Source organism: Nipponia nippon, unplaced genomic scaffold (genome assembly GCF_047370975.1).
Source record: "Nipponia nippon isolate SJK-2023a ecotype South Korea unplaced genomic scaffold, ASM4737097v1 scaffold_1, whole genome shotgun sequence".
In the NCBI taxonomy this organism is placed as follows: domain Eukaryota; kingdom Metazoa; phylum Chordata; class Aves; order Pelecaniformes; family Threskiornithidae; genus Nipponia; species Nipponia nippon.
In genome coordinates this window covers 86,418,183-86,432,079 of record NW_028262290.1, presented here as the reverse complement: position 1 = coordinate 86,432,079, position 13,897 = coordinate 86,418,183, and the positions used below count along the sequence as shown (strand labels likewise).

The window sequence follows — 13,897 nt, the reverse complement described above, 5'->3', positions numbered from 1 at the left end:
TAAATAGTCAAAATTGTTATGCAAGATAACTTACTAATATTTTCTGTCTTTTTTCTGGTGTTCTGCTCACCCTTTCAATGTCCTGCTGTGTCTTAAGACTGAGGGTTTCAGTCTTTCTTAAGAAGAACAAGGAAGGGTTGTGGTGAGGCATCCAGAGATCTTTACAGGGAGGAGAATAATGTTCCCTGCAGCAGGTCAGCTGGGAGGAGTGAGGTGTTAATGCTTTCTTCCTCCTCAGTTTAATGTCTGCTTGAGGTTATTTTATCCACTTTTTGGACATCACATTTACTGAACTACCAGTTAAAGGCAGACTGAATCTTTAACCTTCCACTTTGAAATCAGTATGGTGTATGTTAACTTATTTTTTTAATAACAATTAGGATTTGTACTATATAAATATGCTTAAAAATAAGACATAAGGTATGTTTCTATATAATTTCTCTGTTGCCTAAAATATTACTTAACTTTTGTAGCAAAAGTTATAATGCTCAGTATTTCCTTTTCCTTTGTTTCATCTGCTTGTTTTTCAGTCTTTCTCCCCATGAACTGTGAAAATAATATGAAAACTCTTATTTTAGTGAAGTAGTTTTGACAATTGGTAAATATGATTATTATTACTAATTAAAAAACATAATTCCTGAAATGTTAGTTGATTTCCTTTTAGTTTAGCATCAAACCATGCATACTCAATTGAAATTCCAAAGTGGATCAGGAGTTGCAGGACTTCATAAAGAGGAGTGAATTCTAAAGTTCAAAGGTATAGCTGACTACTTTGCAAATTCATGGTATAATTTAATCACTGCAGTGTGTAAGTGTTCCACTGGAGGCTATGAAATAAGCAGCTTATTGACAATTTACCAATTATCTCCTCATATCAGAACTAGGCGATTACATTATGAGCGGCTTTAGGCAACTTCATTGGGATATAATAGATAAAGCAAGGAACGTAAATCTATAACACAAGGAATGATGAGATTAGAATCCATTAAGAATTGATCATTTGAAAGAGCTCATTTGTTTGCTTCAAGTACTCTTAAAAACCTTTATAAAAAGTGTTGTTCTTCTTTTTTCCCTTAAGGGGTAACTTACACCTATATGTTACACTTACAGAGGGAAATATTTTGTTGTGTTTTGAATAAGAATCTCTGGCAAAGGTGCCTGTTTAAAGTACTTGCTTCATTATACTGTGCTTTAGAGCATTAGAACTTTCTTCCTGTTTTTGATAAAGAGATGGCAAATAAGTTAAAACAACTAAATTAACTGGGCTGGAGGTTCTTCTGAGGCTCATTGAAAATGCAGCTTTTTCTGCACTTAGCTGCCTTCCTACTTCCATTTTTATTAGCTTGTTAAATAGTTCCTATTATTTCAAAACCTAGCTAGAGTTTTGAATTTTGTTTATGGCATCATAAGCCGTGTGTCAGAGATCTAATGAAATAGAGAGACACCTTACCAAGTTACCTATTTCAAGGAGGAAACAAAAATAGTAGCAATTGTGTCTCATGGCTGATGGCTGTAGCCACTCTGAAAGAGGGTCTGCAGCCTTGGTGGTAGCTCTATACTGGTGGCTGGAGAGGGACCAAAGATTTGGAGAAATGGAGCAGAAAATAAGAAAAGTTTCTCACTGTGGGTGTATGTAAGAATACCTCTATTGGTGTCACCTCTGCAGAGCAAGAACAAAACAAGAACAAAATATGCTTCAGTGTCTTCCATTCTAATAAAATTAAAGGTTATTCTCCTCACAAAATTCCAATGTAGTTTAATGTAATTTGTCATGAAGCATCTTTGGTTCCAAAAATATCTATCTTTTGTACAATCACAGCAAAAAAGGACTGAAAGACAAGATTAGAGATATGAATAGATAATGGCTCCCAACTGAAACAGAAATGGTGAAAACAGAAATGGTACTGAATAAATACCTTTCTTTAAACAAGTTATTTGAAATGTTACACAATTAAAATTCAGTTCAAGTTCAAGCAAGGTTAAATATGGAATAAAAATCACAAATGGTAGCTATCCCAACTAAAATTTTTTGCTGTTGAAATTTGCTCTTCACAGGAGAGAAAGAAGTTTACTAAAATTTCTTAATAACAAAAAAAAATAGACAAGCTTTTGATCCATATTACATTTTTTACTCTAAATTCAATTCTGCTGACTTCCAAAAGCAGCTATACGTTAATACAGAAAGACAGAGAAAAAGAGGAAAACCTTTACTAAAGAAATAATGTCAGCTGTAAAAGATCAACCTCCTGGAGTAACCAGTAAATGGAAGTCTAACTGAGAAGAAATGCATCAGCTAAAGGTATTCATGGCCCATCTTATGTGTCCGTTGAATCCCATGAGTTTCAAATGGTATGAAGTATGTTTTAGTATTATTAGGGGGGGTTCATGACTGAGCAAGCAAAATATAATATTTTCCAAATTTTGCAGAAATTACATTTGCAATCGCATGAATATAATAAGAGTTGCATTAAAACATTTTCTTCTAAGTTCTGAGAGATATAGAAGTGATTAACCTGTGGAAAGTGATAACTGCCTAATTTTTTTAAAATTGTTAGCTGAAAGATAATGGTGAAATGATTAATAGCTTCAGCGATGATTGATCCATCTCCTCCATACTAGAGATTGTTCCAAGAAAACTCATTAAAAATAATTCCAAAACAAAAACCTGTATAAACAAGAACAGAGTTGGGCACAATGTTCCTCTGTAGTAAGTTTAATGTAATTTAGAAAGATATTACACAGAAATATGGGACCTTGCACATATTTGACAGTTTTTAGAAAGCTTTCATTTTTTTATGATTTTTTTGCTTTGTTTGTTTTCTATCATGAGAAAAAGTTGAGAAGTGATCTTCTGGAAGAAGAGAGATTTGAGGAGAAAGACTGATGAAATAGTTTCATTTAAAACTATTTAAAGCTATTGAAAACTATTTCACTTCTTTAAAAAAAAAAAAAACAAAACACACTTGAAGCCAGCAAAACTATTACGATTCTGCTGAGTTCTCAGCCCCTCTTCTAAGATAAGATTTTCACCAAAGTTAGGCATTTTTCCAATTAGTTTTCCAAGGAATTAAAAAAAAAAAAAGATGATAAATTTATCTTCCTCCATTGACTGTTCCAGCTCTGGCAGAGTAGCACAGAGCCCAAATATGCAGTATATTACAGAACTGGGACTTCTGTCTACTGTAATTACAGATTAAAAGATTTCCTTCATCCAATTCTTTTCAAACATTTCCTTTATTCCAGTGCTTTTTATTAAATTGTTATTAGTTCAGTCTGTTTTTTCTTGTTTGCTAGCTTATTTTTAAAGGTAAATGTTATTGCTTTAGTCTAGATTACTATCAAACTCATTACATTTAAAGCAGGAAGCTGAATTCCAACAGGAGTCAGGGAAAAGGAGGAAAAAGACCTTGCTTAAGCAGCCATGCTTGCCAAGTCCATGTGCATTAGCTACTTTTGTAACTTTAACAAATTTCATCTGATCTTTCATTCTGCTGACCTGATTTAACAAGAAGGAAATTCAATAACAACCCTTAATACTGAAGCATTATTTCCCAAGAGGAATTTAACAACACTTCTACATCAAATAATAATGTGTGAATAATGGAATATATATACTGATGACAACATGAAAGCAAAAAAAGAACAAAAAACAACCCACACGAAAAAAAACTCCTTTAAAAATATATATATATATCTTTTAAATTTTTAGGGAAACTAATAATATCTTGAAGAGCTAATTTCAAGTTTGAAACTCCTATGGTCTTTGAGAAGAAACATTTCTAAGTATCTGAGAATAAATCATAGTCTTCCTCTCTCACTCAGTGTACCTTTGTTTCAAAAGAACATAAATATGAGTTTTGATAAACAATTTCCAAGGCGGAGGACATCTCCAGTTTGTACGTTCTGATCTAATTCAGCATATGTTATTAGTGCTTGATATTAGAACAGATTGTTCTGGGTAGTATTCAAAGTTCACAAATCAAGTAAATGTCAATGCATAACCTGGTGTTTATTTCAACAAATGAAAATGAACGTCTATGAGTTACTGTGAACAGTCTTGGGGCTAAAGTACTTGAAAGCAGTGGTTTTGAGAAGTTCTTTAGTATTTCAAATGTTGGAGGAGAGGCAAAAGCATTCTTCTGAGAGAATTTAACTCTGAAGACAAAGCTGGTTCCTGAACTGAATCTGTTCAGTTATTAACAGACACGCACACATGCATGCACACATACAGAGCCTTTAACTGTAAGAAATCACTACATTTCATAGGCTTTCCACTCTAAACCCAACACTTTATTGCAAAATCTTTTAATCATCACAGGCTTACTGGAAATATCTTAAGTAGAACACCAATATCAAACTGAAACTCAGAAAGAATTTCTGAAAGTTTTACATAGCTCTACTTTGAAAAATAAAAAAATGTTAAGATGACAGTGACCTATAGTATAATGCTATTGAAACCAGAGGACAGATGGGATTGTTGTGTGCAATGTTGTTTATCTATCAAAATCAGAAAAGAGAAGGAAAAAAAACCCCAAGCTTTTTACTACTTGAATTTTGTGCCACATATGGAAGAATATACAAGGAACTGTAACCACCATCCATGCATTTTGTTTTCTGTGGGCATGCTAAAAAAAAAAACAACAAAACCACCCTGATTAAAATTTGCAGAAACTATACCCTGTTATGAAGACAAATCATAGGTTTTCATGATTTACTGAAGGAAAAAATTACCAAATGATCTCACTAGCAAAAAGTGTTACTCTTTAAGTGCTGGGATGGAATTAAAGTGAAGAGAACCTGGCTAAATTTTTCTTGCTGAAATAGCATCTCATGGTTCTGTCAGAAGAAGGAAAAACTAAAAGAAAACAAAGCAAAACAAAAAAGTGGAGACAAAACAAAGATGAGTTAGGAGACGCTTGCCTTCTCTCTGCAATATCACTTCCATGATCAGATTAATTTCAGTACTTTCTAAAATTAAAGTTATTCAGGACTTGCAAAACAGGGCCTCATTTTTAAATACTTCCTACATTTTAAGGCTAAGTTTGCATCGCTCCATATTGCAAGATCATCTCAAGAACTTCTTCTATTTAAAAGTTGGCTTCTTGTCATGTTGTGTATCTTCTGAAGCATATGATGTTCTCTTTTACCATTTAAAACACCCTGGAGAACTGGTGTTTTACCATTTCCTCATTTCTAAAACACTTTGTGTTGGCTTTTCAGTCCTCTTGATAGCAAGATTAATAAAACACTGGAATTCTTGTAAATCAAATTGGGTGGAAAACATTTGAAGCAAAGGCCGCAGTATTTAATGTGTAAGTTTCAGCAATATTAATCCCCCAGTCTACATAAAGAACACTCTTAGAAGTTTCTAAATTGAAAGACTTTAATGGGGAAATAGTTGATCATCTCAGAGCATTCTTATTCTTTCTTAGGAAGTGTTTTGACAGCAGCTACCTAACATATTCATAATGTTCTCCCTATCTGGATAACCTTTATATTCCTAACCAGGTTGCTTTCTATGTCATAATGTTTTGTATCTGCAGGCTACAGTAGCAGGGATGTTGGACACTAGGGAGTGAATGCATTTCAACTTACATAGTGTCATCTCTGTTTACTTTCAGGATTTGGATACTATGTACAGTTCAGAGATGAGTTGCTGGAAACTGTTTGGCTGCATCAGCAACTAGAGACATAAAAAGCAAGTCGAGAAAAATAAAACTGTAGACTCCATCACTGACCACCTTGAAGAGCATCAGCAGTGGAGAACTATGACAATACAGCAAGTCCTATTACTTCTGCTGCTCTGGATGTGGCTGCTGCATCCCTGCCATACAGAAATGCTGTTCAGAAGGACTCCTGATCTCAGATCCAAAAGCTTTAGGGGACGTGCATCAGGGAATGATGGAAAAGCAATTCACCGTCAGAAACGAGGCTGGATGTGGAACCAGTTTTTCCTTTTAGAGGAATACACAGGATCTGATTATCAGTACGTAGGCAAGGTAGGTTTCTCATTAAGATTTCTGTACAATTGTCAAGTTTACTTATCTTTCTACAGAGCTCTATTTTCTGCGTTTTATTCTAATGCATAAGAAGCAGATTTCCAGGCTATATATATATTGTTTGTCCTGCTAGAATTACTAAAATAATATTGCTAGTTAAAATTATTCAGAAATATTTGAATGAAATAAATGAAGATATCTTTGACAAATTTGTTTGCTTTAGCACCTCGTTCTTACCAGCAGCCCACTCAGATTCTCTTCTGTATCAAAACATAACATTTTATGATTAATTATAAAATTCTTTTTCAACTCTTTCTATTTGAATATTTCACATTTCATACAAGATAATGCATTCTTTTTCTGCGCTTGTTTGAAGAATGCAACCTATTTTGAAGAAAAAATATTCTTCCTCTTTAACTCTCCCTGAATTCCAGTAAACTGCAGTCAGTAAAATTCATTGACAGCCATGTGGTAGAAATGAAGTGGTTGGGAAGTGAACTACAATAGAATTCGACAGAAATGCACAAATGACTGCATAGCGTACTAGATGCATACATAAAGGACACTGAAAGTGTCTTTTAAATTATTTTCAGTTGACATGTTTTGCTCTGCAATTTATTGTAAAATATATAACGTATAATGCCACAATAATATTCAAACAGGTACAAGAAATTAATTCAAAATGGTAATTTGCTTGAAAGTGGAAGTTAGCATCAGCCGTAATGGGTACCCGTTAGCACCAATTGTTGGTGATAAACACAGAAATTTCATTTTCTATAATCCAGATTTTAATTTTTTACATTGTTTTGAACTTGTAAAATACTGCAGAGAAATAGTGACTTGTTGAAAATCACAGAATCACAGAATAGCTGTGTTTGTAAGGCACCTCTGGAGATCATCTAGCCCAGCCTCCCTGCTCAAAGCAAGGTCAGCTAGAGCTTGCTCAGGACTATGTCCAGTCAAATTTTAAATATCTCCAAAGGTGGGGACTACACAATGTCTCTGGGCAACCTGTTCAAGTGTTCGACCACCTGCTCAGTAAAAAGTTTGTTCCTATATTTAAAGAGAATTTCCTGTATTTCAGTTTGTGTTTATTGCCTCTTGTCCTGTCACTGGGCACCACTGAAAAGAGACTGGGTCTGTCTCCCTCACTCCTTCCCATCAGGTGTTTATATATATTAATAAGGTCCCTGCTGAGCCTTCTCTTCTCCAGGCTGAACAGTCTAGGCTCTCTCAGCCTCTCCTCATATGAAAAATGCTCCAGTCCCTTAATCATCTTAGGGGCCTTTTTGCTGGACTCTCTCCAGTAGCTCCATGTCTGCCTTCTATGAGGGAGCCGAAAACTGGACACAGCGCTCCAGATGTGTCTCACCAGGGCAGAGTAGAGAGTAAGGATCATCTCTCTTTATCTCCTGGTGATGTTTTTCCTAATGGAGCCCAGGATGCTGTTGACCTTCTTTTTGCTGCAAGGGCACATTTCTGGCTCCTGGTGAGCTTGCTGTTCATGAGGACCCCAAGCTCTCTGCAAAACTGTTTTCCAGCCAGCTGGTCCCCAGCATGTACTGGTGCATGGGATTATTATATTATAAAATGTTTCTTGAAAGGATTAGAATGTTGGAGGTGTTGAGAAAGGAAATGCTAATTAAATTTTATCAAATTTAGATACTAAGTAAAAAATTAAGAGTGCAAGCTTATGAATGAGTAAATTGCCTCTTTGTTTCCACTTTTTATTTGTTGCTTTGAGTCTGTAACTTTACCACTAGCATTTGAATGATGCAGCCATTTCCAAAGCATGTTGAGAACATTGTAACTAGTCCCTATATTTATTTCATACACTTATAAAGTCTAAAGTCATGCCTCTCAAGTGTTCCAAAGTATCTAGGCCAGTTCTTCAGTCCAGGCCAGACTGATAGCTTAAGAAAATTGACCTCGCCTACAAAATAAGAAGTGTCACTGTATCAAAGCACTACGCTATTGTATTTGGAAGTGTATTGCTCCCAGAAGCTCCAGGAAATAAATAGATTTGCAGGACACCCTGAATTCCAAATTATTTAAGCTCCTTCAGAAATCTGCTGATTACTTTTTTTTATTGCATTATTTTTGAATATTTATGATCCCAAATCATAAAGCGTGAGTGGTGTCACTTAACAATTTTCTTCCAGGCATGATGAGTGAAGGAAGACTCTTTAGAGGGGAAGGGGTTAACATTTTTACAGGCTAACTCATCTGCATTAGAAAAAGAGAGAGAGATGTTGATAAACACAGAACTACTTTGGCTGAAAGAAAATAAGTGTTTGCAAATGCAAAGTGATAAGTAAAGATAAGTAAAATGGCAAATAAAGAGTACAGAACTGAGAAGAAACTTGAGGAGCACTTAGAACTGCACTTTCACCTTTTTTTTTCTCTGGTTAGAGAAAAAAGTTGCTAATTTGAGCAAGCAAATTTAAAATTAACCTGAGTATATAAAGTTGCCTTATAGTAATTTTCTAAGTTTGGGAAAGGTGTAGAAAACACATGCACGGGGAGAGTTTTACACAAAAGAAAAAAAAGGAAACAGAAATTGTATGTGGAGCTAAAAATTGATTGTTACTCTAATTAATGTTTTAACAGTCTGATAGTCCTAATTCTCAAATTATTAGAGAAAGAAATAATTAAGAATTAAAATTGTAGTCATAAACTTTACAGTAGCTATCTCTTTACCCTGCTGTTGCACTCACCTTTCCAAAGGCCATCTGGGTTGTATAGTCAAAATGTTTCTGGATGTTTTCTTTTATCTGACTTTATCCAAAGCGAAAATTATTTGGATAGGTGCGTGACATAAAATGTCACCTTCCTGTTAGTTTCTCTGCAACATGTTTGGAGATGGTGTTTGGAAATTATGTGAGACAGTAAGAGCACAAGTTAGAACTCAATGATGAGTGGTCAATGACTAGGAGAGAATGTTTGTCATGGGGAGGTTTCAGTCAAAAATAAGTACTAAGTGTAATTTTTAAAATTGACAATAATAGTTACAGGACAAACATGCCAGTGAAATGATCAGCAGAAATTCCAAAACTCAGGGACCAGATTCATCTAGATTTGTGATTTACATCTGCTTGCTTTCTGAGCTCATGATTGATATATTTTTTCTTGTTTCTTATCCTGCATCTATATATCTGTCAAGGGAGCTTGAAAACTGTTGAATATCACATTACTCTTGAATCCAGTGCCTACCATTCACAATGCAATTTATGCATTCATTTCTTCACTTTTTAAGTTAGCTTGAGAACGTTCTTCTAGAATAATATGACAGAAATGAGGTTCAATGAATGAATGGGATATGTAATCCAGTAACAGCTGAAGAGTTCCTTGTTTAAGTCAACCATGTTTGTGAAATGGTGGCAAATTACATATTGACTGATTATGGACATTCACTGGTTGCTTCAGGTCAGTATTTATTATTATTATTATAAGAAAGGAAGATGGTCATCCTTTCCTTCATGTAATACACAGCATCCTGAGGGTAGAAATCTAAACTACATAAGTGAATTTTTTATATGCAGAACGTCAAATAGTAATTACATCAGTAGTTCCTAGTAAAGGCTGAAGCCATAAAAGAGTTGTGTGGGAAACCAGACCCATATATGTATTACACAATTTATCTTTGAGCTATCTTTGCAAAAATACACCAGGAGACAGTAATTCTGAGAAAAGGTACTTTTCCCAATTTCAGAGAAACATTGCAGGGATGTTCAAAAAGAATCTTAAACCTCATATCAGAAAAGACATTTTATTCATATTTGGGGTTAGAGTTTATGGTTAATACTTCCTTTATGTCTTTTTCTGTGCAGAAAGTCTACATATGCTCTATTATTCTTTCTTAACATACTGAAAGCTGATTCATAATTTTTATTTCTTTTTGTTAGTATATAGCTGCATTAAGATTTAACTGCAGGGTTGGATTTAATTTTGTTTTATCACATTTGTACACAGGAAATGTATATGAATAATGAATGTTAGTATATAGTTTCAAGGCCCATTTATTATTTTTCAAATAAAGTGGTGCAATTACGAAGTATTATGCACTTTCAAACTTGTTCTGAAAATCTTCAATTTATTTTGAATGTATCCAGAAAAAAAATATTTCTTTTAAATCTAAAAATTATACTCTAATAGCTGTTACCTAAAGGAAGCACTACTGTGTACCAACAGTGTTGTAATCCATAGTCATTCAAAAATAAATTTACAAATAAATTCTTCATTCACATTAAAAATTCCTTCCTTGTTATTTCACCAGATCTTGCCATTTGTTTCATTCTTGCAGATATTTTTCCCACTTTGCTTTCTGACATAGTGACCTTTTCCGGCAATTTTTATCACAGTATTTTTATTGCATAAAGGATCGACTGACATGAATGAGAGTGAAGTTCTTAGTTACACTGCAGTGTTTTTTAGTATCTCTAAAGATAATTTATCATACATTTGCAGCTAAATTTATATATAATTTTGTGTGTGCTGTATTAGAACTGTGACCAGAAAGGATTATCCTGGCACTATTCATAATTGCATGCTTCTAAGTGCATGCATTGGTGGTGTAAAGAGCAGAACATGTCAACCTCACTTAGTTCCTTTTAGTTCGAGAACTCCAACACAGACAGAATTCTGAGGAAAGGACTTGGAGTATTATCAATATATGCATACATGACACAGTTTCAAGAACAACAGTACTGGTTTGTAGCCTACCTTTTCCCTTTAGTAACTATCTGCGTCTGTTGACACTGTGGATGATATACCACAGAACTGGTACTTGAAGGAGGGTCCCACATCCTTAACTCAATAAAGCCTTAAAGACAGCAATCCCCGAAATGGCATTGCTTTCAGACACCGCAGCGAGAGTGTAGTGTGTAACAAAAGTGTGAATGGAGCCAGGACAGCTTACCACCCAGTCATAAAGATGTAAAGTAAGGAAGCCTCAAATGTTGCTTTTACTCTAGTTAAGTGTATATGTATTGGAATTAAATACACTGGTTTAAGTTAGTATTGCTAGCATTCCTTCATATTGCTTAGTATTGTTAGTATTGCTCAGTATTGCTTCATATAGTCCATAACCCAATGAGAAATATTTTACATGGAATTTGGCAACATCAGAGGTAAAAAGATGCATTTTCCTGAAAGTTCATGTTCTGTCAAGATAAAAGGATAAAGGTTAGCTAACATCAGATTGCATAAAATTGTCACTGTTGGAGAAACAGCCAGTTTTAAGGAATGATTAAACAAAATAATTTCCTGAAAGAAATGAAAGCCAGAAACCATCCTGGGCAGGAATTTTACATGGACTTTTCTTTCTGATGTAGCAACTACCAAAAATACTGGTTTGGAGAGGGTAATACAAAAGTGCATGTTGTCTTGATTTCAAAGGGTTTGCCATCAAGTGGGACACAAAAAAAAGTGTTGCTGTTGTAGCGGTAAGATGAAGACTTACCTAACCCTTTTAAAAGCTTCTGTATTTTGATTCCTGAAGAATGTTTCTACCATAGCTTTTTTTTTTGTAAAGACTTTTGGCGTCATGAGAGACTAAAGAGCAGGATTTTTTAATTGAAAGTGCTCGTATGCAGGCATACCATCTGGTGTGAAGGTCTGATTGAGCATAAAATGCCTTCCCTTCCAGGTGAAGGGAATCAACTCTGTGGCACTGAAGTTCTGTAGAGGTTGAATTTTCAGCTAGAACAGATTCTCGTGACAGGGATCAATAAAGAAGAACGGAAAGGGAGGAAAGATATTCTGCAAACTGAATAAATGAATTGTGATCTGCTGTGTCAGGAATCAGCTGTCAAGGTGAAAGAGGACAGCCTGTCCTCTAATAGTTTCCACTTGGGATTTTTTTGGTGTAACTCTACTAGATGCAAAAAACAAGTTGTTCACAGCTGTATATCTTCAAAAATCTTATCTCATTGAAGATACTGCAGTGTGGTGAAATTGACACTTGAGGAACAACAACATTTAGAAATCTCTTTCTCAGGAAGACTTAACACATAGGCTGTGAAGAGGGATATTTAAGGCACCAATTTATGGCAAGGATATGAAAGCTTGCTTTTGGAGGTCCATGTGTGGGCTCCTAGATATTTCAGCACAGGTCAAGAACGTCAGAGTGAAATATGTTTCAGTTTCTTTTCTTTTTGAAGGACTGGTTCTTTTCTACCTCTTCTTGTACTCCAGAACACAGGAAATATGATGGCTGCTCAAAACACACGGTACAACCATTGATTTTCCATAACATCAGAGTCATCAAAAGCTTCCTGTAAGATTGTCTTGGAGGCTGATTGATTCTCAGTGAGTGCTGAGATGAAATTCTTTCTCAAACTCTGTTGGGATCCAGCTTAGTAGGGAGTTTATGACTATAACTAGTTAGATTCATCGTTTACTCTAAATTGAAGTGTGCAGAGGGTTTATATTTACTGTTTGCAAAAGGACTATTCCTTTGGAAACCTCAGTGTATGTTGGAGTCTCTGACCTTTCTTAAACAGCAGAAGGAGGTGCTGGTGGCAAAGAGCTGACCTGGCTGAATAGTAAGTTTTTATTCCCATAAAGAATGAATTATTTGTTAGCTACTGTATTGCATGTATCCCTACAAGACACTGGGTTTTACTGGATGACACAGGACAGTGTTAACAGACAGTTGTTAAGGAATGCAAAGGCTTTGTAATATCCACCAGTCTTTTAGTGAAGACCGAAGAAGCCACAGTTGTTGTGTGCCTGAATCCAAAGCCAGATATATTTGTTTAAAGGCTGTGGATTCCCAGCCCTGAACAGATGTCTGTGCATGTGTTTCTCAAAAGAGTTGTCTGGTAACAAGGGAAGAGGGGTTGGGTCATTTGGGTAGGACATACTGAGGGCATACTCAATCCAACTGCTTAAGGGAATGATCCCCAGTGTCCAAAGTATCTGATGGTAATTTTGCTCAGATGTGTCAGATGTGAATGAAAGATCTAAGTGAGCATTCCCAGTTGCCTCTTTAGACTGGCAAATCTTGGAGAGGGTGAGGAAGAACACAGATCTACAGTGAAACTCCAGTGCTTCACAGTGAACTAGTACTGGAATGGATTACTGTTCTTTTAGACATTTTTTTAGGGGTGCAGGCCACATCCAACAGAGCTGAGGGTAGATGTTCCAAGGCAGTTTTGCCCTTCTCAAGGAGTTCAGCATCAGTATTTGTTCTGTTAAGGAGAAATGCTGAATATGTTGAATGCCTCTCTGCTTAAAATCTGTCCTTAAAGACTAAACAGACAGACTGCTTTGGGATTTGTGCTTTTTCTCTAAAATGGTAAAGTCAATAGGACTGTTCATCCAACCAGAACTACCTAGTGCTGCATGTTTCATAAAACCAGTGGGGCCTCATCAGATGCTGGTAGCTCAAATGGTCAAGTTAGGTATTAGAGGACATACAGTACACATTGGGAAAGAAAGAAAGGAAGGAAGGAAAGAATATAGGCCAGGATAGAAAAATGAAACAAAAAAAGCTAAAAAAGATTAAAAAGTAGGCTAATTAACAGTGATGCCATTCAAACTCTAGCTTAGCAGAGAAGATCTGAAAGACAGAACTGAAAGGCAGCATGTCCTATACTTTTATTACTGTATCAGTTGGACACAAGGAAACAAGCTCAGAGTATGCCAATGCCTCTTTGGGTGCTGTTAGGGAAAAATTGTCAGCTAACAGCACTAATTTAGCTGTAATCAAATGGATATGTCTTCTTTACCGACTGGTATAGTGAAAAGAGGGGAAGCACCATGGTTCCAGGTTTGTATCTGCATGAAATCTTCACTGGCAATGAAGTCTGTACCAGCTCCAGGCTCACATCACATATCCATACATAGCTAATTGCCAGAGGACCTTGAGTCACATTGAAAGTGACGCCCCAGTG

At 35.5% G+C, this 13,897-nt stretch overlaps 1 protein-coding gene across 5 annotated transcripts in view; it reads left to right on the top strand.

Moving 5' to 3' along the window:
- The window catches only part of CDH10 (cadherin 10), a 120,705-nt gene that overhangs the window by 38,392 nt on the left and 68,416 nt on the right, over positions 1 to 13,897 (top strand). For all 5 annotated transcript variants that reach the window (XM_087761298.1, XM_087761285.1, XM_009468037.2 and 2 more), the window contains one exon: positions 5,622 to 5,999. In XM_087761298.1, the coding sequence (XP_087617424.1) occupies positions 5,769 to 5,999 (231 nt within the window). In that variant the 5' untranslated portion in view covers positions 5,622 to 5,768. The remainder of the gene's footprint in view (positions 1 to 5,621; positions 6,000 to 13,897) is intronic.